The following is a 27,350-nucleotide window of genomic DNA, read 5'->3' as shown; positions in this document are numbered from 1 at the left end:
ATATTGCACATTTTTATTTCCTTATGTCGAATTTGATAACTTTCTTGGGAATGACAATACAGTTCAAATTTCTGTCATTCACTTAGAATGATATATCAGCAATTAACGATGCAAGATACAGAATATTGTCAAACAAAAGCTGAAACTTATTGACATTCAGAGGCAAATCAGAGCTCTTCACAGGTCCAACCAATCCATTATAAAGACAGATTATCTATGAAAATAGTCACATAATATAAAATATTTATTTTATTGATATTAAATTACTTGAAATTACTGTAGTAAGTCTAATGCTCAAAGCAAGTTACTTATTGCAGGTTACATATGCACTCTCTGGATAACCCATAAATATTGATTAATAAAACTTTCTTCTATAGCAAACATATTAATAACTTGGAAGACAAATCATTAGAAGTTCATTATCTTTTTCATCACAATATTTGGTTCTTTCTGTGAAAATTTTTCATTAATATTGACTTGATCCATGTTCAAGTCAAGATTGACCATCTATATGTGAATCGTTACTTTGTCATGACAGACCATCTATTTGTGAATCATTGTTTTGTCATAATGGACCATCTATTCGTGAATCATTGCTTTGTCATGACGGACCATCTATTCGTGAATCATTGCTTTGTCATGACGGACCATCTATTTGTGAATTGCTACTTTGTCATGACGGACCATCAATTTGTGAATTGTTACTTTGTCTTGTTCCGCTATCTATGTGTGAATCTTCACTCCATTTTGCTACTTTTCTTTCATAGAAGTACAGTAATTCAAACATAACCTGAAACAGAATAAAATATATACAGTTTTTTTTAAACAAAAATTAAACGAGGTTGCAGCTGAAAGATTATATATAATTAAGGTTCACTTTTGGCCAAATATGGTCTTAAATTTTCAACTTTATCATAAAACATCAAATGAGCAATAATTTGTTGCTTAAATTGATATATTTTAAAAGACTGAATGCTGTATAAAACAAATGTTTTTTTAAGATAACATTGAGAATGGAAATGGGGAATGTGTCAAAAAGTACATTATAAGCTCCAAAGTCAGCATTTTTTTTACATTGTTAAAATATAATTGTTAGTGCATTTTTTTACCTTAAAGCTTGAGGAAAACATTGGCCATAACCATTTGATCCAAAATGGTTTTTTTCACTAAAAGGTATTTAAGATCATTATGGACACAAACTTTTTTTTATCAAATTAAATATGGAGTACCTGGCATATTTAGACCAAAATTGATGTAGCAACACAAATATGCATATCTAAGGGGCCACAAATTCTTTATTCATATTTTGATGTTCCATCAATAAGATTTTTTTTAAATATTATCACAACTTTTTCTATGTGAAACTTGTAGTATTTTGACCTGTTCAAAAAACATTAAGATCTTAGGGCCAATTCTAATCTTCATGAACCTTTTCCTTCGAAATTACATTTTCATAAAACAAAACATTGTATTATACATAAAGTTTAATTTTTATAATAATGGGAATATTCAAAGAGAAATATGTGTCTATTTTTATCGTTGTTTATAGTGTTTGAACAACCTAGGTAAAAACTTATTATCCTGGATTTTTCTGAAGGAATAGAAAAAGAATGTTTACCTTAGCTGAATTTTGCAAAACTTTCAGGAATTTTGGTCCTCAATGTTCTTCAACTTAGTACTTTATTTGGCCTTTTTTTTTTTATTCTTGCGTCACTGATGAGTCTTTTGTAGACGAAAGGCTTGTCTGGGGTATATACAAAATTTAGTCCTGGTATCTATGAGGAGTTTATTTCCATCAATAAATTAAAGTAAAATTAACCCATACCTCAATCATAATAAGAAGAATGATAATCCTTTCCAGTCTCTCTGTCCTGGTATCAGCTGCTTGTTTATCAACAACTTCTATCACTTGTTCACAATAATTTAATTTTTCATTCATTACCTAAAAAAAACCTATTTCCCTTTGAATAAATGAAATATGCGGTAAAAATCACTGAGACAGCAATCCAGAAAACCTAAAGAAAACAAGACTTCTTAAGATGAACCAGCCTTCATGTCTACCTTTAAACAACAGATGTTTTTTTTCTAAATAATTGATGTTTTCTAGATAGTACATACTATTCCTTCTAAAATCAGATGACAATGTATTTTTTAAAATGTCTTGCCAGCTACCACAGTTTATGAATTATTCTAAAAGACAATCACACTGAATTTGAGGTCAAGTTCAATTCAATTGCAATGCATCAGATGACTGATAGTAAATTCACTTAGGGCTATTCCAGAAAAAAATGTATGGTGGGTGTTGGAAGGCAGTTTTTGTCAGCATCCGCCAGACCGCCACCCAGACAATTTTAATTGAGAATTATAGTACATTATAGTGTGAAAAGTTGCTCTGATACCCATCACCCATGTATTATTAATACAATGTGCCTTCCACCACCCCCCCTACATTTTTTTCTGGAACAGCCCTAACAAACTTTGTTGATACCATAATGTTACTTGTCATCATCACTCTAAAATCACCCACCATTTAAAAATCTTCCTCTATAATGGGGTTATATCTCTCTGACATATTCCCCATTTTCATTCTCAATTTTACTATGTTTTAGAAGCGACAGAACTTCAGGTAATTTCATCATTCGTAAACATGGTAAAAGAAAATGAAAAACATCATGTCATTGTTAGTTAACATTATTTGGGACATTTTTTACCAATCAACCTTTCGATGAGCATTTTGAAAATGTTACCCAGAATGCATTAGATTCTAATTATTTCACATTCTTACTTACCTTTGTTCTCCTACCTATATCTAGATGGTTATATAAATGTTTATACAATGTTTCTAATGCATGGTGCTTCTCCCAGTAAAAGTCTGGTGTATTTAACAACTCAGAGTTTAAGTTCATCTGAAATCTGAAAGAAAAGAAACCCAAAACATTTAAATATTATTATGCTTCTACCAAAAATTATATAAATACCAACATGACCAATAAGCTGCATCTCAATGTTGAATATAATAAGTCGACCTATTATGTTTTCTCTGTTTAGATTTCATTCATGTTATTAAACAGTAGTTGTAATTTTTCAAAAGTTCAATCTGGTTCTTGCTTTTAAATTTTTTTTTCTGATTTGATCATATTGTTCAATTGTTACAAATAAGACACCATAGACAGTGTAATTATGTGTTCACCCTAAAATTATGAAAATTGAAAATATGTCATCTTTTTTCTTGAAAAATGATAAAAGTGTTTGTCTCTCTCTCAACAGCATTCTTAGGAATGTGCCAACTACATCAACTTCTGTTCTAATTTACATTGAAGGCATGAATGTTGTTTTAGTCTTTCAAATTAAATACATTTTCCTATTCCTCTCATATATTCAATATGGTTTATGAGCTATCACATAATGCCTACTTTGTTCTGTTTTAATTATCTCTTTATTAAATTATCAAAATACATGTGCAGTAACTTAATACTGAAAGATCATATTAGGTATTTTCATACTTTATATATATATATTGTATATTTATCTCTATTCTTCTCACAAACCAATCGCAGCTAAAAGCAATTTTGTGCCAAGGGGACATAAAGTGACAAACAATCAATCAATCAATATCCCAAACAAAATTAGGAAGGTATAGAGATACTTATACATATTTAAATACAATTATATGAAAAACATCATCACAAGATCATAAGTAATAAACATCCCATTACCTTAATTCAAATATTTCTCCATGCATTTTCAAAATTTCTCTTCTTTTACATGGAACTTTCTTTTCTAATTTAAGCACCTGAAATAAAGATAACATTGACTTGCACTATTGCATTTAAAAAATTATTATATCATTTATTAGATCATGTCAGATTAGCCTGTGTGGTTGTTTTCTTAGATACACAAATCTTTGGTATTAAGACTGTACAAAAATGAATGTTTTTTTTTGTCAAACTAAATTTACAGATTTATACTGCACTCGCTCTATTTGAGCAGTCAAAATGTGTTGATTGTATATTTCTATGTCATATACAGTCACTGACCCGATGTCACTTTTCCTCATGAATATTTAAATAGAAGTTGCCGAAATAATTATTTAATTATTCATACGACCTCTTCAACCTGTTCTTGTTTCCAATGCATACAATAATGCGTGCAACAGCTCAGCCTTGTTTCTTTTGCAATTATTGGATAAACGGTGTTTATATATCGCAACTCGTTCGGTTTGCCCGTGTGTGTTCTGATGTCATAGATTTTAACGAACGTAATCAATGCATCACTGGTAAATTGTTGTGTCAGGGATTTCGATACCATAAATTACTTAAAACTTTTACTAAATTCTTTCATAGATACAAAGATTTGATTAGTAAATTTGGCTATACCTGTAGAAAGCTTATTAAAAATGGTATTTCTCATCCTAAATTTTATGGTAATATTGTACTTAAAGCGAGGAAATCACTATGTGATCCTTGTAAACTCATCGCTTTAAACAAACTTATAAGTAAGGGTTATCGTACCAATATTGTAATTAGATCTCTGAATATAGTTCACATTGGCACTAATATTGATTTTGTCATTAGCAAATTAAAACATAACTAAATTTCATTATCTTTTGAGGCGAGATGTATAGGGGACACAGCCACGTTAACTTTTATTTCTATAGAAGTCACTCTTCACTGTACTACTACCTGTCGATACATTTATTTTTGGCATTGCACAAGTCATGTCTTCTTTGAATATTAATGACGTTAAAATACTAAATCCCTGTGATGTGTTTTAGTCGATTTTAGTCTCTGATGCATGATTTTTTACTATTAATTGGTTTTGGCTTTTAACTAGCTGTCAGTAACTGCGAGTACTCTCAAATCATATTTTCTTGTTAATTCGACCTGTTGATACTGTTTATAATGCTTTTTTGTCATTTTTTATTTATATGGATCTTGTCTGTATACCAGCTTTGATTATTTGTAATATCTTCAATTTTTCACTAATTCTTACAACATTTGTATAAACTTCAAGATTATAAAAAAACGTTTTTTTTCTAAAGTGAACATTGATTGGTTAAATATTTCTCAGTGTGATTGAATTTGTTTGTTAGCCTTTTGGTCATGAATGTTTGTCTCTAATATTTAATTAACTGTGCATTTGTATTCAGATATCGCAGATCAAATTTATTCGTTCATTGTGTAATCATACGTTTTTTGATTGAGTTAAGTCTGCCAATTGATATTTTATCGTATGTTTTTCTATGTTGTGATGTTATGCTATTGTTTCAGGAAAAAGGGAGAAGGTTTGGGCCCATTAAAACGTTTAATCCCGCTGCAAATGTTTGCACCTGTCCTAGGTCAGGAATCTGATGTACAGTAGTTGTCGTTTGTTTATGTAATATATACGTGTTTCTCGTTTCTCGTTTTGTTTATATAGATTAGACCGTTGGTTTTCCCGTTTGAATGGTTTTACACTAGTAATTTTGGGGCCCTTTATAGCTTGTTGTTCGGTGTGAGCCAAGGCTCTGTGTTGAAGGCAGTACTTTAACCTATAATGGTTTAATTTTTAAATTGTTATTTGGATGGAGAGTTGTCTCATTGGCACTCACACCACATCTTCCTATATCTATATATATTTCATTTGTTATTTTTTTTGTTTGCAACCTATAAATCATTATGTTTTATGCTTATGGCTGGTATTTTTAAAAGTCCATACTTTAACAATTTTGTTCACCATTGAGTGTTGAGTTTTGTTGTATATTTCTCCGAGAGCATGATATGAGGCCTTTTAAAAGGGGATTTTCCCCATATTCAAATCAAATAAATAACCTTAACGCATTAAACAACAATTGATAATGTTTTTTTAGATTGCAGTATAAAGACAATAGTGTATTGACTTGACGTATCAACGATAAAAGGATTCAGCCCGAAACTGGGGAAAAAGCTCGGCCCTGTTTCTAAGCCTCGTCCTTATATCGTTGATATGTCAAGTCAATGCACTATTAGTGTCTATATACATTTTAATTCAAAGTATATAAAAGAAGATAATTTATAGGGGTCTGATCACTCTGATGGTTCCATAACAACTCATCACTGTTAAGCTGTTGACCAAATATGAAATCAATCTGTTCAGATGTGTGTTGCAAATTTTGTTTGAGAAGATAAAACAAAATTGAGATATCTTATAATTTGATGGAATGAACCTTAAAACCATAACCTGTAGTCCTTACCCTATTTATTGGTTCTATAGAGTCAACAAGACTTTCTAAGGCTGATTCCCAAACTGCCAGTTTTACTGAGAAAAAAACATTACATTATAAAATAAGACAATTTAAAAAAAAATATTCCATGGTATTTTGGTATTTCTTTTTAGTTTCTGCAAAACAAGATTATATATCACTTAAATTTTTAATTATTGAACATTCAATAAACAATATTTTTTATCATAAATAAACATAATATCAGAAAAGTGTAAAATAAATTGAAATAATTGGTTAATTTTTAATTCTAATTGGCTCATGAGATCACCCTTCTTTTTTTTTTGCTTAGTCTTTAGATTGTTTTGGTTATGATTTTGGTTGTCCCATTTCGGTATCATCCGGCGTTGTTTACATGTGAGAAAGAGGTAATTTTTTTCTGTAAGCATATGCCCATTAGTATAAAATAAGAATAAAATGCCAATGAGGCAATTCCTCACCAGAGATGGAATGACTTACTAATTAACAATTATTGGCCACCTTACAGAGAAAAGGCTCAAAAAGGCAAAATGTAAAACAATTCAAAAGCAAATATCAATTAAGCCTATAAGAGGAGTTGTGCTCTCAAAGTCGATGGACAAATAGGATTTCTCTTATTTATCCACCAAAGCTTTATTTGCCAGGGGTATAACAATGCAATATTATTGAACAACAAGAATGTGTCCCCAGTTCACTGATGCCCACTTGCACTATCATTTTCTATGTTCAGTGGGCCGTGAAATTGGGGTCTGAACTTAAATTAAATTAAAATTAGAAAGATCATATCATAAGGAACATATATACTAAGTTTCAGGTTGATTGGACTTCAACTTCATCAAAAACTACCTCGACCAAAAACTCTAAACTGAAATTGGACAGACGAACGAATGGATGGACAGATGGACAGACAAAGACCCACAGACCAGAAAACATAATGCCCCTCTACTATCGTAGGTGGAGCATAAGGGGCATAAAAAAGTGCAAGAAGGGTGCCAACAATTGAATACTTTATGCTGTAAACAACTTACCAGTTTGTGCCAAAGCATTAGAGAAAGCATATTTATGTGGATTGATAGTTTCAGTGACATCAATGTGGTCTAGGTCTTGTATAAACAGGACATCTCCTTGTAAACACGAGAAATTTCTGAAAAATAAAACATCACCATAAACTGCAGATTCATTTATTTTAGTGGATAACTTCTTTTTTTATTTTGGAGTACATGTAATAGTATTTTGGGGATACTTGATTTCATGGTTTTGCCAAAGACTCCATACTTTTAATTGGTATTTTTGGACATTTAAAATCCTGCTTTACCTTTACACATAAAATCCGGACAAAAAATGGTTTCCTAACTGTCAAAACTACAATCCTGTTTTCTCAAACATAAGATACATAATTATACATATCACTAGGTTTGTACTTATATTAGAAAAGAAACGGGGTGTCACATGTGGAGCAGGATCTGCTGACACTTCTGGAGCACATAAAATCATCCCGTTTTTTTGGAAGGGTTTGTGTTTGTCAGTCTTCAGTTTTTATGATGTGTTATGTATACTGTTATTTGCAATTGTCTTTTGGTATTTTTAATTTTTAACATGGTGTTGTCAATTTATTTTGGACTTTTTATATTTGAATGTCGATTTGGTATCTTTCACCTCTCTTTAAGGTATTACCTAACACTACAGGGAGATAACTCTGTAAAGTCAGCTTAACATTTTAAATATGTTGTGTTGTAAAAGGAATATTAAGCTTCTCAATGACCAAAGTTGGTGTTTGTCAAACTGCTATATAACCAGTGTAATTTTTCTGACAAAACGGTTGGTTCAAAATTTTTGATTTTTTTTATATTTTTGTTTAAGGGTGAAAGTAAATACTTAGAAAGAATTTTATTAAAATCAAACAAGCCAAATTAATTTTAGTGAAAGTGTTGGGTACCACCTTAACCTTACTGAATATGCATGTAGCATTTGCAAAGTTCTGAAGTTAAAAACAAGGAGTTAACCATCTATTAAACACTCAATATTACTTAGAAGATGAGTACTCCATCCACTCCTCTTCTTCATAAATCTGATCAAAACTGTACGGTTCATCAATATGCCTATGTAAAAATGTTAATATTGCTCGTCTCTGGAAAAAAATGAAAGATTCTATGTACAAATAAATCAGTTCATTTTTCTAAGAACAATAAAACAGTAAAGTATCTAAACAGTATTAGAAACATCTGATACCATAGTCCTGTGAAAATAAGAAGGTTATAATACTACATGTCCTTTTTTTTACTTAGCCCTTAAACATCAAAATAAGAGCAATGCCAAGTTTCTACCAAAGCAAACCTTTGAAGGGGTGTATACTACATTATACATGTATTTCTTAAATTCATTTATTTAATACCACAATCAATAAAACTAAAGTAATGAACTTGTCAAATTTAACACTTGTTCTGGCATTAGCACATATATATTCTTACAGACATATATATATACCCCTTTATAGCTTGTTGTTTGGTGTGAGCCAAGGCTCCGTGTTGAAGGCCATACTTTGACCTATAATGGTTTACTTTTATAAATTGTTATTTGGATGGAGAGTTGTCTCATTGGCACTCATATCACATCTTCCTATATCCATAAACTATTTACCATGCATTAATATTACTTCAGAATGCCAAACTATCTAAACCATAGAAAAATCACAAATACTCATACTAGATACTTCAATGATAAGATATGTCCAGTTGTGCATGATTATTGTGTAAGTGCAAACTTCACGCTTCAAGATCCATTTACATTCCTTTTAGATGGGTGCCACATATGGAGCAGTATATGCTTACCCTAGCTTCCAGAGCACTTTAGATCACTCATGCTTTTTTGTAGGGTTTGTTTTGCTTTTTAGTTTTCTATGTTGTTTAAATTTTGAAATTAAATTTCATCAAACCAATTATTTTTTTTATAGTTTTATTTCAGAAAGTGTTGTAAGAGTGTTTGCATAGTGTTGAAGACCTGACTGTGACTTTGAGATGAAGAACAGCAATAAAAGTTCTTGTTTCTTTGCTTTTTGTGTTTTTCTTGTATATGTACTGATTTTATGTAATGAATTAATACCCCAAATACGACAATAAAAGGTGCTCTAAGTTATAACTTATTGTTTAAAATGTTACCTCCAGTTCAGGTACATTCCAACAAACCATGGATCCTTCTCTAAAATATAAAACTTTGGCTGTATTCAATACTCATTTATTCTATAGTTTAGTCTCTGCTAATTAAAAGTTGAAAACTATATTAATTTAAAAGATATTGTATAGACATTCATATTTTTATTCAGACTATGTTAACCTTTTAGAAGTCATTTTGATTTTTTATAATTTTTTTAATGAAACTTACTGTGCAGCAATATGCCAAACATTATAAAATGTCATTTTAAATTTCCGCTGCATAAAATTGTATATCCTTAATGCATGTAAATCTGAAAATATCTTTTGTCAGATACACACCTGAATATAAAAACTTCTTTTGTACGATCAGCTTCTCCTATCACATACTTTGATGTAAGATGCAATAAATCTTCCATGTCTGAAAAAAGGTAAATCATATATGAGTATAAACAGGATAAAGAAAACCATATCTTTTAAATTTTATAAAATATCTTCCTACAGACATTTTAGTCTGTTGTCACAATATTATTTTTGCTTGTTAGCTATCTATATATTTTGTTGTTTTTGAAATGCTTGCATTGGGCATTGTTTCAATCTATTAATCTACTATGAAGATCTTCCTCAAATGCAAAACATAACTGATTCCATTTATATCCTGTATGATATAGCTATCACAAATGATTAAACTTAAAGCTTAAAAGAATTGAAGTTAATACCTTTGACGATGTAATTGTAATGTAAAAACAAAAGAAAAAAATAATAAACCAAATAAATGAATTAGAACTAATGAAACTTAGAACTAATGAAACTTAGAACTAAAACCAACTGATAAATAAACTACAAAAAAACATAATTAAGACAACATAAGGTTTTAGTGTTCCAGCTATGGCTCAAGGGCACAGAGGCACAAATTTGAATAAAAAGACACTTCAGCACCTGTAAGTGCAAAAAAGACAAAATCATACAAATTATTGTAAATGATAAGGAACAGCACCATACATTCAGTTGTACACAATGCTTTTTCCAACTTATGTAAGGATATGCATTGATGCAATTTTTCAATCATTCTGCTATTTATCATGGTTCATTACCATAAACAACTATTTATTTAAAACAGTATATATATTATACAGTTAACTCTCGTTGTCTCGAACTCTGTTGACTCGAAATTTCGGATGAGTCGAAGTTTTCACGTGGTCCCGACCTTTGTTCCATATAAATGTATGTAATTCGACTCCTGATGAGTCGAAATTGGATATGTCGAAATTTCGGTTGAGTCGAACTTAATTTACGATCCCAAGGTTTACAAAAGCATTAAAAAATCATTATTTATCTCGAACTAATACCTATATGTCAAAACATGACCTCCGGCATTTAAATGGATTGAAGAGTTAATTTTGACAATACACGTGTAATTAAATTTCCAGTCACTGACAACTGTATTGATTTATGACATGCTATTTCCACGAGTGTTTACCTAAGATCATCTTTTGAAAAAGTATTTAAAATGTTTACAAAACAATTAATTGTGATTTACACTAATGAGCTTGGGTGTGTATATAGTAAGGAGAATGACTTCCTTTGATGATCACCTAAAAACTACTCATGCTGCGTCTTTAATCATGTTGTATTTTCTTTTATTAAAAGAAAGAGCGAGATAAAACAAAATGAAGAGGAATCTAAATTTTCTAAAGTCTTTTTGTATCTGAGAATAAACAATTTTGTCAACTTTAAACGACCTGAATAACGAAACTATCGATTCAAAATTACTCTCTCGGATAAAAGCCATAGGAAACATTGTAACTGAAACATTTGAATAAGTAATACAATGTTATTATAATAACGAAAGACCATGACATACAAATACATCGATCTAATACCAGAATATCGATCCCCTTCCCATATTCACCCGTATTTATTTCAGCTTTACCATGCTAAGCAAGAGTTGTGTCCCTTGTTCAGTCAAACTTCCGGTTTTCGTTTGAGTCGAACTATGTGTATCTCGAAATATTTCTCCGGTCCGGCTGACTTCGAGATAACGAGAGTCGACTGTACATAGAATATATTTACATTTATTAATTTTGCCCAAAAACTCTTGCTCCAAAAATTGATCTGCTGGTAAAATGGTTAGGTTAGGTGTCATTTAAAAAAGCAGGGTCCGAATAGAGTCAATAAAACCAAACTCTTGTGTCTTTTAAACCCTGTATTGATTTAAGAAAGGTCCCTCCCCTTGACCTTTTATTTTTGAATGAACTTTTCATACATAGACTACCACTTATTGTGTTTTACTTAAGTTGAAATCTTTGTCATGATTGTGCCATTTTCACCTGAATAAGAATATTTTTGTATACAAGACCTTTTTTGTTCTAACAAAATTGATACATTGTATTAAGTTTACACTATCACATACGAAAATAAGCGAAAAAGGTAAAGGGCCACATAAATGTATTTGAAGATCTAGAAGGCATATAGGAGTGCAAAGAAAGATTACAGGGCACTGGAACCTCCAAGTTAGCTGGAACACTGGGTTGTCAAAATTAGTAAAGTATCTATACCATTCATTGCCATGTGAGAAGCTATAGTCTGTCCAGAGTCTAAAAAAGGTAAAGAATTGAACAGGTCAGAGCTCAGACATACACAAGTTGATTTTTGTTTTTGACTTGCACGTACAAGTCAAAAAATGCATTTATGATAAAAATGTACTTTCATTTTTAGACTTATTTAATTTAGAAAATGACAGACTTGTTTTGGTCTATTTATGTTAGTGAAAAGACTTAATTTTAATTTATTGCCAAAGTGTACCATCTATGACATCATAAAAATGTCTGAAAGTTCACAGGGACCTGAGCTATCTATATCTAATTCTTATTCAACATTTTTACTTAACATAGATTATTTTCCTCAGTTTGTGTGATTACAGATGGTTGCATTGTAAAGTAAATAAACATTAATTCTGTTTTTTTAGGCTGTCATGCATATTTTTCCTTAGAAGATAAAGCATTGTCTTTCAATGTTTTCATAATTTCATGTAGATGATTGACCTTTTTATTATTATGCTTGGGTCTTGAAGTTGACAAATGTTAGTAACTAATAGACTTGTAGGAGACAATATTTGCATCTTTTTAATTTCTAGGTCAAATATTTCTTGCTTAACACTATTCGACTTATTGAAGTCATAATTTGTCTTAAATTAAAGGGAGACAAATCTTGAAACCTTCAAGTTTAGACCTCTGTCAGTAAAAAGCAGATTTAGACTTATTCATGTCTGAGTTCTGACAGTGGTGATACAAGTAGTGAGTGGTGCCATCTTTGATATATGTTCTAAGTGAGGACATATATCAAAGATGGCACCTATTCCCACTGTTACCTATCAACAACAAAATGCACCCTGATTACCATTGAAAAATGTCTGGTTTAGGAATAAATTTGATCTGCCACAGTCATCTAGCTAATTCTTTAATAAAAGATGTTTTAAAAAGGGTGAAAAGTCAACTATACATATATAACCACAATATAGGAGTTAAAACAGATATATATATTCTCCAAATTATAATATGATAATAGATATAAGAAGAATCAAGATGTGGTATCAGTGCCAATGAGACAACTCTCCATCCAAGTCACAATTTATAAAAGTATAAGCATCATGAACATGACAAACATAGATTTTTATGAAAAGAATATTTCTTAATATTTCTTTAATATTTTACCATCCATTACTTGTGTAACTTTATACACAGCTTGACTTCCAATGATCCTCTTCAGATTCTCAAGGTCAATGACACGCTCTGTTAAAGGGTAAGCAAATACTTTCATATATCCCTGTAAAACAACATTAATAAAATTTGTCTTTTTAAATTTAATTGATATCTCAAATTTGAATGTAGCAACATGATCATAAACAATAAAATGAAATGCTGTGGATTAATTATTATTTGTTGGAAACCAATTCTTGTCGGATTGGTTGGCAAAGATGAACCACAAATTCAAATGACCAACGAATTACAAATTTGCTATACATGTAGGTTTTGATTTGTATACAGAGATTGGCAAAATTATGAAATCACAAATCAACTAAAATTGGTACATGTACCCACAAAAATAAATATTCTAAAGTTACAGTAAAATCTAAACCTTTAACTGTTTGTCATGTTTATCATTGTATTGTTGTTTGAAAAAGCTACTTTTAATCTTTTTTATTTTTGCATGTTTGGATTTAGAAATATGCTACTTACACTGTATGTTTGATGTCAGTTAATTCTGTCAATTATACATTGAATGGCTGTACAGCTTATATATATAATTAGTTTTACATGTGTCTATAGAAAGGCATTTAAAAAATCATTCACAATCATAAAGATTTACTGTGAAAACTACAACAAGTACAATTGATACTAAACTGAACATGAATTCACTTATGTGTAAATGTACATGTAAATACATGTGAAATATATAGATCTGCTACTTTTGGATATAATTTACTTGAACAATGCATGAAAGCAGTTGGCAACTGACTGTCATTATAATCAGTGAATATTGTATTTTTATTTTTTCTTTAAATTATGTTAAACCAAATCAAGTACTAACTCACCTCTTTTTCTTTCTCTTCTTTTACTCTTTTCTTCTTAAGTCTTGTCACTGTTAAAGCTGTTACTTGCTTTGGTGATTGTTTCCCCTTAGTTGCCATTCCTCTGTGACATTGACAAGGGCAGACAACTTTTGAATTGTCTCCCTTTGATATTGTATTCATAATACTTCTATGGAAACTGTATGTGTAATATCTAGGACTAGGTGTTTTCAGTGATATCATATTTGTACATTGTGATGCTTTCCAAAGCACTCTAGATTTGGTATTAGCATAAGAGTTCAAAGATTGTGCAACAATTCGAGCAGAACTGAAAATATTTCGACAAACCATCGTTATTATTTGATCTTTGTAGCTTGTTTATTCTATCAGATACAATATTTCATTAGAAAATATTGTTCATGTTCCATCTGTAATGCCTGCAACAATAAAGATTAATATGCATTTGCTGATAATCAACTTTATCATGTACATGATGTTTTTGTTAACTTAATTTTCATTTTTGTACATGTTTGTGACAAAGTCTAAACATTTATTTAAACATGTTAAATGTAAACATTCAACATATTCAAAGCATTTTTTTTCATGTATTTAAAAAATATCACACACTGCACCTGAGTACAATCAGGAGTAACACATGCCAGTGTTATATATAATCAATGACTTGCAAGACTATGTACTGTCATTAACAGTTTGTTTAATGTACAGATATAGATCCAAAATGATGCAGATTCAAAAGAAGAACATGTCCCCAGGACACGGATGCCCCAATCGCATTATCATGTTCTATGTTCAGTGGACCATGAAATTGGGGTCAGAACTCTAATTTGGCATTAAAATTAGAAAGATCATATCATAAGCATGATAAGGAACATGAATACTAAGTTTCAGGTCCATCAGTCAGGGGACTTACTTAAATGAGTGATTTTAATAAATCACTATTTCAAGTAACATTATTTCCATAAAGGTTGGAAGAAAGAGTTGTCTTTCTTTAATAATCACCTATTTTAGTAGTACAAAATAATCACTAGAAGAAGTGATTTAATTTTACTGTAGCTTTAAATATAGAATATGAATGATCCAGGGACTAATTATGTTTCTAAACTTATCAGAACCAACATCTGTGTTGTCTAGGATGACCAGGTCATTTCAGGTGATGACCTTGTACGTGTACTGAATCTAGGATAATGACATAAAAATCACTTGTTTCATGTGTTTAAGTATCATACCTCAATTTTCTTCCCAAAAATCACTTCTTAAAGTATTATTATTTCAATAACCCCCACTAATTTCAACACCCCCGAACAGTGAAATTTTTATCGCGAACAGTAGAGTTTTATTACATGAAACCTTGAACTTTTCAGGAAAAATACTCCTACTGCTGGGAAAAATCTGCTAAGAAAGTATCAGTTCATTATTTAAAGCCATTACTATGGCATTTTTTCAACTAAAGTAAAAATTGCAGCTAAATGATAGCATCAAAGGCTACTTACAGCTAATACATTAATGCTAGCAAGACAAATCTTTGTTTAACTTGCTTGCTTTGCTTGTATCAATGTTTGCCCAAGCATGGTAATTAAGATAGGCGGGGCGTCAGCTTGTATACGTCATACTTAAATTTTATTGGACGAATGTGTTTGAAGTTAAGGACACTAAATTTTAAACATCGCAGGATGCCAAATATAAAGCGCAATCGTAGAAATGGAAGTATTTGTTTTTTCTCGAAGATATGCATAAGACTGTCGTCGAGTACTTTTAGAAAAGCAAAATAACTATTCGAACACACCTACTCTGATTTAGTTATTCATTACATAGGTATTTCATTTAACCCATATATTTCATCTTTTAGTATTGTGATTTTTATGTTATAAAGTCAACCTGTAGCTTTGTTATATAAAAATGATAGAATCTGAAGCGAGATGTTGTATCAAATGTTCTTCCTTTGTGCGTTTTTTAGACAAATTATTCATCTCAAACACACCCTAACAGAAGGAAGGTTCGCTCGATTTTCTCTTTTTGATACAATTGTTTCCAATCTTTTTGATTTTTTTTTCTTGAGTCACGTAATGGAAGGACAGACACAGAAATAAGTAAACTTATGTTCTCCGTCTGTATTAATTTTTTAAAAAAAAGGGAAGAATTTTCTTCATCCAACTTGATAGATAACCATGTCGTCGACTTTATATCTAATTTTTCTACTTAACTATGTAATAGATAAATTAAAAAATTATGCAAATGGTTTTTTTTGACAATAAAACACTCGTATTTGAGAAGAAAATTGTAATTTTATTTGTTTCTATTCACTTTTAAAAAAATTCTTACTAAAGTAAACATAACAGAAAGCACTTATCGCCTTCTCTATAAACAAAGAATAATCAGTTTAAAGGTTTACAAGCAAAAATAAATCCAAAGTGCGCAATATTCAAACAAAATAGACATAATAAATAAAATAATTAAGTCATCCCCCCTAATTAATTTATCCCTTTTATTAGAAAATCAAGTGCACCTTCTTTATTTGGGTGTGTTTGAGATGAATATTTTGTGTTGAAAACGTACAAAGAAAGAATATTCGATACATCATCTCGCTTCAGATTCTATTATTTTTATATAGCAAAGCTACAGGTTGACGTTATAACATAAAACAAATCACAGTACTAAAAGATGAAATATATGAGTCAAATGAAATACCTATGTAATGAATCACTCAAAATCAGAGTAGGTGTGTTCCAATAGCTTTTTTGTTTTACTAAAAGTACTTGACGACAGTCTTTTCAGTTGGATGAAAAAAATGCATATCTTCGAGAGAAAAAAACAAATACAATTTTTTGGCTTCCATTTCTACGATTGCGCTTTATTCTTGTCATCTTGTGATGTTTTAAAATTTAGTGTGACTGTCCTTAACTTCAAACATAACATCCAATAAAATTAAAGTATGATGTATACAAGCTGAAGCCCCGCCTATCTTAATTGCCATGCTTGAGCAAACATTGATACAAGCAAAGCAAGCAAGTCAAACAAAGATTTGTCTTGCTAGCATTAATGTAAAAGCTGTAAAAGAAGCAAAAAACCTACATTTGTATGTGTTTAAAATTTTGGTAAAACTACAAAATCACAGTTTGTAACAAAACTACAAATTTGCAACTCAAATAAGTGATTTAAAAATCACTTATTTCAATAAGTCCCCTGGCTGTTGATTGGACTTCAACTTCATCAAAAACAACCTCGACCAAAAACTTTAACCTGAAGCGAGACAGACAAGAAAACAGACAGACGGACAAAGACGAACGCACAGACCAGAAAACATAATGCCCCTCTACTATCGTAGGTGGGCCACAACAACTCAACAGCATGAACCAGGGCTCACACTACTTCAATATAGTGAGAAGTGACTTCCCTTTTGAAAAGGATATGGAGAAGTGGCGTCAGAGATTTTAAATAGAAGTTCAAGTACTCATTCGCTCACAGTGCTAATTTTTGTTTGGTACTATAATGCAAAGGCCACATGTATCTTTTTTTATGTTGTTCACTTATAATTAGTACCTTGGTGTACAATAAGAGTAACAGTTCAAATTCAAAGTTTAATTTTTCAGAAAAGAGGTTACAAATATCATGAAATGATGAATGTACATTGATTTTAAAGTTGCATGGTTGCATGTTATTTCTTTATAGAAATTTTTTGATCACTTTGTTACTTGAGAGCATACATCAAAATTGTTTAATTTTATCATGTCTACGTGTAGTTGCATAATCATAGAAGTCTTCTCAAGGATTTGTATATATGTATAGTAATTACTATACAAATTAGTCATGATGGTGACATAGAAAATTTACAAAAATTAAAGGATATTTGATATACTATTTACAGGGGAATATGATATTTTAAATGCAAAACATGAATAACAAATTTACTTCTGACAGGCAAATTTCATCACGTTCTAATGAAGTAAGGCCCCAAAAAAATTAATAAATGACTGCTAAACTAACATGCAGGGGGGAAATAGGGTAGGTACATGTAGGCAAACTCATTTTATTTTACAAACATTTTTTAGCTGGTTGCTGTAAGGGAATCCGCTTGACTTTAACAGTGGTTGTTCAAAAATGGCTTTAAAAGTATTAGGGTAGGAAGGGTTAGTGGAAGCACATGTATTATATTTTTGGGGCTTAAACTTATTTTGCCAAAAGGAAATGATTTGATGTATGCTCTCAAGTAACAAAGTGATCAAAAAATTTCTATATAGAAAAAACATGCAACTTTAAAATCATTGTAACTAGCTCTTTTCTGAAAAAAATAAATCATTAATGACTTTGAATTTCTTAACTTCAAACATGTTAAAATGAAAAATTGCTGCTTTATTGACTTCATAAAAACTGAATATTGCGGATGACGAAGGCGACTAAAATAGAGTATCTAGAACAAACAGGGCAACTACTGTACATGTCACTTGTGATGGGCAGGCAAAGAGACTTTGTCTGCCCAATCACACGAGCATGAGCACTGGTAGTCTAAATAATTATGACATCTTGAAAGGCTATTATATTTTTTTTCCCTTGACACTTTCAGCAGGAAGGCGTCAAAGTAAAAATTAAAAAGGATACCCCTGTATTGAAAGATTAAGAGAAGAAAAGATAATTCACATAAAATTTATATTTCATCATCTTTAAAATTGCATGCTTTACTGTATGATTATCCATCTGTCATCTGATAAAAAAAACTATAATGACATGGATGAAAAAGCTGTGTGCCTAACTTATAATCTAGGTAGTCTCTAAGAATATCATAGAAAATGCTTCTCATCTCGAAAAAGTGTGTAATTAGTATTCTTACAGTTTTGTAAATTTTGTAAAAACTCTGTGTGGTGCCCTTTCTTTCAAGCGTTTATAAGACTTCTATCACCGAAACGCTTAATAACATACAATAAGAATCGTATTCCGAATTATATTTCCGGATTTCGTACGTTATTTTTGGAAAATATTTATGGTACCATGGTTTCTTTTTCGAGGGAAAAATTTATCGTCGACCTTAATTATACATTAAAGAAAAAGAATCACTGATAGAAACACGTAATATAATTGATATAAACAAGAAAATATCTGAATGTTGCGGTATGTTTAACGTCCAGTGGCAAATAGTTCATGCATATCCAGAACGAAACTGAAAGCCGTTATCCCTGTAGCTAGCAGAACAGCTTAATAGTGATTCACTTTTAGTAGCAAGTTTGGTTCACATCAATGGGAATAATTCGACCTCATTGAATCCGTATTCATGCGACATTCAATTTAAACCTTATCTAGAGATCGGTTCCGCATAAATAACTTGAGGCGTGTATATTTATTAAAAGGAAAAGAATGTCAACATCGAAAGTGAAAAAAGGCTAGCCCAATTAATTGACTAATTCGATCATCAATGACTAATTCAATTATGAACAAGTATTTTTTTAATTCAGGTTAAAACAATGATTAACATATATTTTAACCTATACAACATAAAATCGAACTGAACTAAAAGAAATTCAATTGTACGAGTTCCGCTATCTATTTGTATCTTTATTTATGTTCAAGTTGTATCAGGTTATATTTGAGTCGTCAGTTTTCGGAGGTCACCTCGATGGTTAATAAGATGGCGTCTGACTCTAGACTAAATTTTGGACAGACGTTTTACTTTGTTATATAGCCGTATATCAAAATGTGTGTCAAATCGGTAAAAACGAATTTGTCAGTTAATGTCCTTTAATTGTAATTTGTATGTAAAATAATGCCTTTGATCCTCTTATGGTTAAATTTGTGCTTATAGTAGAAAGCTTGTGCATTCAGGTACCAAATTGTCTTTCAGTGGACAGCTTATGATACATATATATTATTGTTAACACATAATAACCACATGCACTGGTAATGTATACTTCATGTAAACAAGATAATGTATTGGTCTTGGAAATCAATTTGATGTGATGGGAATCTTAATTATCGTCCATTATATTTTTGCAATTAAATGAAAATTTACTGCTAATTGTGTATGTATTTATCAGCATGTGATCAGTGATCTTTAAAAATATTTGACATAGCTATATCCGTTTTAAAGTAGCCGTCGTAAGCCCCGGATGTGATCATTGTAACGGGTCAATTGGTATTTTAAATAAAATATTTGCTTTACATGTTAAACTGGATGTAAACAAAGCACATTTAAATAGACTAATAGATCTGGTAGCTAGTTTGAGAAGCAATGGCGGCGGTGCTTGACTTCATATTTTTATGCTATTTTATCACTCATATACCGATTTCCATATTTGTGGATGCTCAGGTGCTCTTACCAAAATGGATTTTCCCGACAAAGGTAAATTTAAAGTCAATATTATGTAGTTCTTACAGAATTGACAGAGAAACAGTTTTTTAAACAATCATGCAATATTTAAAAAAAAAATCAATATGAATATAATGCTTAAAAGTTTTACAAATTGAATGCTATTTTAATCAAGATACGTTGCATGTTCTAAACATTGTCATTTGTTTCATGGAAACACTTTATAAATTCATTATTTGCATTGTTATTGCATACCTATTGTCCTAAGTAGATTTTGATATTGCACGAACTTGGAAGAGCAATATGTTTTCTTCGAAGGATACTATTTATAGCTAATATATGTCTGCAATTATAACCGTTTCGTGTCTGGTGTAAAAGACTTTAGAAATAGGTGCAATAGTTTAGTCCCCGAAGACGTTGACAATTTGAAGCTTTATTTGCACTAGTGCAATGTCATATGATTTAGCACGCTATATGATGTTCTGTTGGAAATGATTTGTTGACATATTTATTTGTTTTTATAGTTTTTGACATTTTTAACCTAATATGTCTGTTTGTTTGTTCACACATCGTTGTCAATGTAATGTAGTTGTGTGCGACTGTCATACAATAGGGAGGTTTAGCTAGCTACAGAACCTGGTATCCTTTCCTACATACGAAAATGCCTGTACCCAGCCAGGAATATGACAGTTGTTATCCATTCTTTTAATGTGTTTGAACTTTTGATTTTTCTACTTGCTTAGGGACTCTCCGTTTATAATTTTCATCGGAGTTCGATCTTTTTGCTATTTTATTTTAAACATGTTGCCATAAATAAAGACATGCGTTAGATATCATGAAAAAAATCATTAAATATAGCACTACTATTTGCAGAAAAACGTGCTAATTATATAAACCCGGACACTTTTTTATAGCGACATTTTGCTGGCTATTGTTTTACTCTTTAAGGCGTTATGATTGTATATATGTCACACCTGATTCCAATATTCAATCCCAGACGTAATTATAAAAAAGAAGATGTGGTATGATTGCCAATGAGACAACTCTCCACAAGAGACCAAAATGACACAGAAATTAACAACTATATATCACCGTACGGCCTTCAACAATGAGCAAAGCCCATACCGCATAGTCAGCTATAAAAGTCCCCGAAATGACTATACTCTTTAAAATATTTTTGTTTTTGATAACGTGTCTTTGGGATATATTCCTTTCAATTCTATTTTTTTTCCCTTTTTTATATCATGGATATCGTAACGAATAATCTGCGTTGACCCAAATTATCAACGCCTGAAGATGACCATAAATGCCAATTTAACACAGTTTGATAAATTCAGTGTATTTATCCAAAAATGTATGTAAAATTGGGCATCTTCGATAAAAACCAAATTCATGTTTAGAGGAAACACTATGTATATTGTCATAGAATTAATCTATTTAGGATAAGAGACGTCGATAGAATAAAATCAATGCATTAATAAGTTTATAGCTTGCTGTTCGGTGTGAGCCAATTCTGCGTGTTGAAGGACGAGCTATGATAGGCTAGCATGAATAGTTTGCTATAGTTGTGACATGGATGGAGAGTTGTTTCGTTGGCACTCATACACCATCTTTAAAATACCTAAAACTTGCACTGTTGTCTAATCTATGACCCCAGCAGTAACATTTAATAATGATTTTAATTTCATAGAAAATGTGTGTAAAATCCTGAAGAAACAGAGTCATAGGAATCAGGATATATCTATATATGTTCTGAGAAAATTGAAACCCAATTATAATGTGTATAGGTATAGGAAGATGTGGCATGAGTGCATGCCAATGAGACAACTTTCCATCCAAATAACAATTTATAAAAGTAAACCATTATTGGTCAAGGTACGGCCGTCAACACGGGGGCCATGGCTTGTATATGTTTATACACGTACCAAACTGGTTTACGTAATAGTGTTTCAAGGAAGTTCTCCAAAGTTCAAACTATTTACCAGACGCAAATAACCAGATGAACGTGGAATTTTTTTAAACATTATATGTGTATTAATTTTTATCTAGGTTGTAGAACTGAAAGCATGGTACTGTGCAGAGTTCAAGGACACCATGATGATTGACCCTCCAGCTTGGTTTAGAACATTTGTCTACTGTGAATTTATCTTCCAGTTTCCCTTTTTCATTGTAGCTATATATGCATTTATCAAAGGTAAGACCGTGTAATAAGCTCGTGTGGTACTCTTCAATTCGCCTTTTCTGAGAATCTAAAGGACTATTGACAATCTCATTAATATTGTTCGTACACCGAAAAGAAAATAGCTTGACGTCATTGGTTGATTTCCATTGTTTTTTAATTTAAGATCATTTTTTTTATGTTTTGGTGTTTAGTGTGATGTCCATTTTCACTGAAAACCAGTACACAATTTTATTAAGTGGCCAGCGGAGGACCCTCTCTGGGTGCGGGATTTTTTCTCTCGATGCGTCCAAGACCGATTGTAGGCCTTCGGCTGTTATATGCTCTTTGGTCGGGTTGTCATAGTTAAATCCACGAACAATACAACATTGATCCTGGCTTAAATATGCTTATCGTTGGTCAATTGACGAACAGCACTGAAAAGAAATTGAATTTAAACAGGACAAGAAAAACAATTGTGTTGTCTGCCTTTGTTCTATTATTATATTAAAATAAGGAGAAGTGTTATGATTTCCGATGAGACACCAGAGACCAAATGATGAGGATTTAAACAACTAAAGGTCAAAATACGGCCTTCAACTATGACAATAATCCATATATATAGCATACATATTAAATCCGCTGTATTTATATGCACCTGTCCTTAATCAGGAGCCTGGTGTTCTAATCATATCAGTGGTGTCGTTTGTTGGAGTGATTTTCGTTTCTCGGTTTTTATATAGATTATATCGTTGGTTTCCCCGTTTCAATTATTTAATATAAATTTAGTAATTTTTGAGTCCTTTATAATATATATAGCTTGCTGTTCGTTGTGAGCCAAGGTTCTGTGATGAAAACCGTACTTTTATACACCGTGACTTGGATAGAAAATTGTCTCATTAGCATTTATACTACATCTTCTTATTTATATGTATGGTAAGTTAAAAACAAGGATCCGACATAAAATTTAAATGAGAAACAATTCAAAAGATGAATTCAATAGCCGGATTTATGATAAAATTATGAACGGCAGACACAAAAAACAATTGCCACTTAATTATAGGCTCCTGACGTGTGTACATAAATAATGTGGAGGGGTTAAATGATAATGCGCGCCAAACCCTTCCCTAAACTGGGAACGAATTGTAAAGAACTGTTCCAAAGGGCTGAACGCTATAGATTATAACTAAGCACAAAGTAACTAACAAAACACATGACTTGTATATCGAAATCTCTATGTCAAATAAATGTTAGTAATATATTACATGTTTTGTTTTTCATTGCAGGAATTAAGAATTGTTCATGGATAAGAATTCCGATGATCGTATATTCTGCACACGTGGCAACAACAACAGCCGCCATTTGTTTCCATATTATGTACAACGATTTTAGCAAATCAAAACCTAAAGGACCAACAACGCAATTAGAAAGACAGGCATTGTTAATGTTCTATTTCCCTTACTTGCTAATTCCCATGTTAATGTTAACGAATTTTATATTTAGAGCAGATATCAAGACGAAAGAGAAAATTCAATAGCAAACAAGAAATGATTTTTGTGTTTTACGTTACGTAAAATGTATATGAATAAGAAACTTTTCCGAAACCATGTGACAAATTTTGCTACCAGTATATTGAAAGTGCAAGAAATATATCATTTTCATGTGTATGTCACATGTGTATGATGACTGTTTTATTTGTGATTGTAATGGGGTATGAATGACGATTGTTAAAAATATTTAGCTGAAACTATGCGGCATTTGCTGAAAATAATGGTAGCAATAAAAACTTTGTATCAATAGTACAAACTGTAGCAAAAACTGTGTTTGAGATTTTATGTCCATATGAAGAAAATGATAGTCCAATGGGTACCTAAAACAATGTTGCGAGGATGACTATTACCACTCATACGGTCTCATAGGGGACGCGACGGCTTTAAACGAATCACAACGTGGTATTTTACCCGCGGTGCGATAACAATGGATAGCAGACCTTCCTATGGATAGAAACAAGTGCCTGTGGGTCAAATATATTCCTTTAAATATCAGCCCAACAATGTAAGATCTTTAAATTTGCGGAAGCAATTTCTTTGTTCTTTCCAGGTCGGGATTCACTGATATATATCGTTGCACTACATCGCCCTGCACTATGGCCGACCTTTTGAACAACCGGCCATTGAAATGTTTATTATTGTAGGGCCTAGGTTGTCGAGTGGTATTGCCCGTCTGGCATATTGCAAGGCGATTTGGTGTCATGGTATCCTGGTAGCATGGTAGCATGTAGCACAGATTTCACAGCGTTGGGCTGATGTTTAGACGAATTACATGTTAGTTTCTGGAAACTACATAATGATGAAAAAATGTTGTAAGTAAATTAATTAGAAAACTAATGGCCTTATTTATGTAAAAAAAAGCATGTCAGACCACTGAAATAAAACGTCGTTAGTGATTACATGTTTTATTCTAAACGGTTTATACAAATTATATAATAATATGAGCAATATTCCAGGTACATAAACTATAGCATGTATAGCAGTATAGTATAAAAATTAAAAAAAAGGAAAAACTGTGAAAACTATATAATACATGAAATTATGAAACAAATCTCTCTAATACCGCAGTCCCACTAGGCCACGATCGCACTACGATCTGTGAAAAAATTGCAAATTTTGATGATCGTAGTACAATCGTGTAGATCGCAGTAAGGTCGTATCACGGTCGTGGTGAGGTCTTCAAGATCGTGATGAGCGTGGCGAACTTTGAACATGTTCAAAACAATCGTGGTGCGGTCGTGGTGAAATCAGGTCGTAGTAGAAGCGTAGTGATAGCGCACTAAGGTCGTGGCAAGATCGCAAAGGTTGCTGTACCATCGTAGCGATAGCGTAGCGAAAGCGTGATTCTATTCGGAGTGAAAGCGCTACGATCTCACAGCGACGTTATTACGACCTCACTACGACCATCACGTTCTCACCGCGACCCAACTACGCTTCCACTACGATCATACCACGTTTACACCACAGCTGTTCAAGACCACAGTACGATTCTAGTACGCCCTTGTCGTCCTCATCACGCTCTTCTTACGACCCCATTACGTTCATACTACGACCATCACTCTCATTGTCATTTTCACATAAAATATATTAAATCTCTCCAGGGTTTCTTTGTCTGTATGTAATTAGGACTTCTTTTTCTCTAACGGTTCAACCATGCTTCTCGTTTTTAAATAGATTAGTCCATTGGTTTTCCCATTTGAATGGTTTTACCCTAGTAATTTTGAGGCCCTTGATAGCTTGCTGTTCGGTGTGAGCCAAGTTTGTGTGTAGAAGGCCGTACTTTGACCTTTAATGGTTTACCTTTATCAATTGTTACTTGGATAGAGAGTTGTCTCATTGACACTCATACCACATCTTCCTATATATATTGACATATCTGTGTCATCTCTGCTATCGTTCACTAAGATATCGTCATTTGAGCTTGATGGACCAGCAATAGGTTGTAATTTAGGTTTGATTGGTCGGTCCGACATCTCTGCTGGATCAGGATTCGTAACTATCAGAGCTCCCTTTGCCTCTACATCAACCTCTACCACCACGCCACGTGTTCTAGTAAATTTTGGTGGCATGACTGTATTGTTTCCGAGAAATCTACGTATTAATCAGAGATAGAAGGAATGGAACTGTAATGATATGGAACACGATGTTATCATGTTGACGTTATTGCTGAGAACATACAAAGATCGCGGTATGAACGTAGTATAATCGTGGTAAGAACGTGCTATAATCGCAGTAGAAGCGTGGTAAGATCGTGTTGCAATTGGATAACTCGTGGTATGGTCGTAGTGAGAACGTGGTGAGCGTAGAAAGATCTTGATAAGCGCAGTGAGGTCGCAGAATAAGCGCCATGAGAACGTGGTATAATCGTAGAAGGATCGTTGTAGAAGCGTAATGAGAACGTAGTAGCATCGTGAAAGCAACGAAAATTTACATTTTCATGCCGCTCATACGACGACCTCACCACGATCTGAATTTATTTTAGATCGCGGTGAGCGTGGTGCGATCGTGGTCTAGTGGGACTGGGGCTTTAGATATCATTGAAAAACATACATTCACACTTAAAAATAAATTATCTATAATACAAATAATATTGCATAGCTATTCTAAATTGTCTGAAAATGTATAAATATATATTATGTATAATAAAAAATGTCAAACTTTTGATTTTCTAAAAGAAGAAAACTTGAACGAATTAGATGTGATAAGTGTTATAACAATTCTTTCGTAAAGTACACAAAAATGATCAATATTATATATCCGCAATATAGAAACAAACAAATGCTTTCTAGTTAAACTTTTGTATAAACTTACCACTTTAAATGTTCCACTTCCGTAAAATAAATTGTATAATATTTTTTTTTTTTTTTCCTTCAATTTCTAGTTTACTATCCACTGCGGTCACTGATATTGAAAATAAGTAGTTAATACATAATATGATTCCAAAAATTAAAAAAATTAAATAAAAATTAGCGTTTACTTATTAATAAATAAAAGTATCCAGTCCGACAAGTACCAATGATAATATTAAACAAATTCTGTCTGTTTTACTACGAATGCCACATGTAGAGCCAAAACAATATGTGTAAATCTGGAAAACAAGGATTCACTCCTATTTTCATGCGTTTGTAAAAATGTCTTTTCCGGCATGTCAATAGCGACGAGAGTCAACGATACATCCACATTCATAGTTTAACAAATAAGGTAGTATTAGGCATTTTTTTTTATAGTATGTGTACTAATTGCCTCCGATATAATTAACCTCTTCATGACACTGCATAAAAACATTGACATTGAGTTCTAGAAAAGACGTTTTTTTGCAAGCTAAAAATGGTACCACATGGACTAATATTAAACCATTCATACGGGAAACCAACAATCTAATCTTAAAAAAACTAT

The 27,350-nt window shown here is 31.8% G+C and overlaps 3 protein-coding genes across 3 annotated transcripts; 1 reads left to right on the top strand and 2 right to left on the bottom strand.

The window, feature by feature from the left end:
* Window positions 1-218: 218 nt before the first annotated feature.
* Window positions 219-9,455, bottom strand: LOC134680932 (required for meiotic nuclear division protein 1 homolog). Its single transcript, XM_063540243.1, has 8 exons — window positions 9,373-9,455; window positions 8,245-8,345; window positions 7,246-7,361; window positions 6,212-6,276; window positions 3,717-3,793; window positions 2,790-2,913; window positions 1,826-1,942; window positions 219-790 (listed from the first exon to the last, which is right to left on the bottom strand). Exons 1-8 carry the CDS (start codon window positions 9,400-9,402, stop codon window positions 674-676), a joined length of 747 nt encoding a protein of 248 aa, XP_063396313.1. The 5' UTR covers window positions 9,403-9,455; the 3' UTR covers window positions 219-673.
* Window positions 9,456-9,662: 207 nt separating this feature from the next.
* Window positions 9,663-18,844, bottom strand: LOC134727658 (uncharacterized). Its single transcript, XM_063592039.1, has 5 exons — window positions 18,777-18,844; window positions 13,958-14,370; window positions 13,077-13,188; window positions 11,922-11,960; window positions 9,663-9,784 (listed from the first exon to the last, which is right to left on the bottom strand). Exons 2-5 carry the CDS (start codon window positions 14,282-14,284, stop codon window positions 9,663-9,665), a joined length of 600 nt encoding a protein of 199 aa, XP_063448109.1. The 5' UTR covers window positions 14,285-14,370; window positions 18,777-18,844.
* Window positions 18,845-20,065: 1,221 nt separating this feature from the next.
* Window positions 20,066-24,199, top strand: LOC134681913 (sigma intracellular receptor 2-like). Its single transcript, XM_063541545.1, has 3 exons — window positions 20,066-20,279; window positions 22,296-22,440; window positions 23,691-24,199. The coding sequence occupies exons 1-3, from the start codon at window positions 20,169-20,171 to the stop codon at window positions 23,939-23,941; spliced, it is 507 nt and encodes a 168-aa protein (XP_063397615.1). The 5' UTR covers window positions 20,066-20,168; the 3' UTR covers window positions 23,942-24,199.
* Window positions 24,200-27,350: the final 3,151 nt, after the last annotated feature.

Source organism: Mytilus trossulus, chromosome 8 (assembly GCF_036588685.1).
Source record: "Mytilus trossulus isolate FHL-02 chromosome 8, PNRI_Mtr1.1.1.hap1, whole genome shotgun sequence".
Taxonomy (NCBI): Eukaryota; Metazoa; Mollusca; class Bivalvia; order Mytilida; family Mytilidae; genus Mytilus; species Mytilus trossulus.
The sequence above is the reverse complement of the archived record's forward strand: the minus strand, read 5'-3'. Positions and strand labels throughout refer to the sequence as shown.

What these genes read in the sequence shown, in the direction of transcription:
- LOC134681913 (XM_063541545.1), top strand. Translation starts at nt 20,169, where the DNA reads ATGGCGGCGGTGCTTGACTTCATATTTTTATGCTATTTTATCACTCAT. An exon ending in AATGGATTTTCCCGACAAAG is followed by an intron (nt 20,280 to 22,295) that starts GTAAATTTAAAG and finishes ATTTTTATCTAG; the next exon opens with GTTGTAGAACTGAAAGCATG. An exon ending in TATATATGCATTTATCAAAG is followed by an intron (nt 22,441 to 23,690) that starts GTAAGACCGTGT and finishes TTTTCATTGCAG; the next exon opens with GAATTAAGAATTGTTCATGG.
- LOC134680932 (XM_063540243.1), bottom strand. Translation starts at nt 9,402, where the DNA reads ATGGTTTGTTGGAATGTACCTGAACTGGAG. An exon ending in ATGGAGTACTCATCTTCTAA is followed by an intron (nt 7,362 to 8,244) that starts GTAATATTGAGT and finishes TTTATTTTTCAG; the next exon opens with AAATTTCTCGTGTTTACAAG. An exon ending in TTCTTCTTATTATGATTGAG is followed by an intron (nt 791 to 1,825) that starts GTATGGGTTAAT and finishes ATTCTGTTTCAG; the next exon opens with GTTATGTTTGAATTACTGTA.
- LOC134727658 (XM_063592039.1), bottom strand. Translation starts at nt 14,284, where the DNA reads ATGGTTTGTCGAAATATTTTCAGTTCTGCTCGAATTGTTGCACAATCT. An exon ending in AGTTACACAAGTAATGGATG is followed by an intron (nt 11,961 to 13,076) that starts GTAAAATATTAA and finishes TACCTTTTTTAG; the next exon opens with ACTCTGGACAGACTATAGCT. An exon ending in TTCTCACATGGCAATGAATG is followed by an intron (nt 9,785 to 11,921) that starts GTATAGATACTT and finishes ACCTTTTTTCAG; the next exon opens with ACATGGAAGATTTATTGCAT.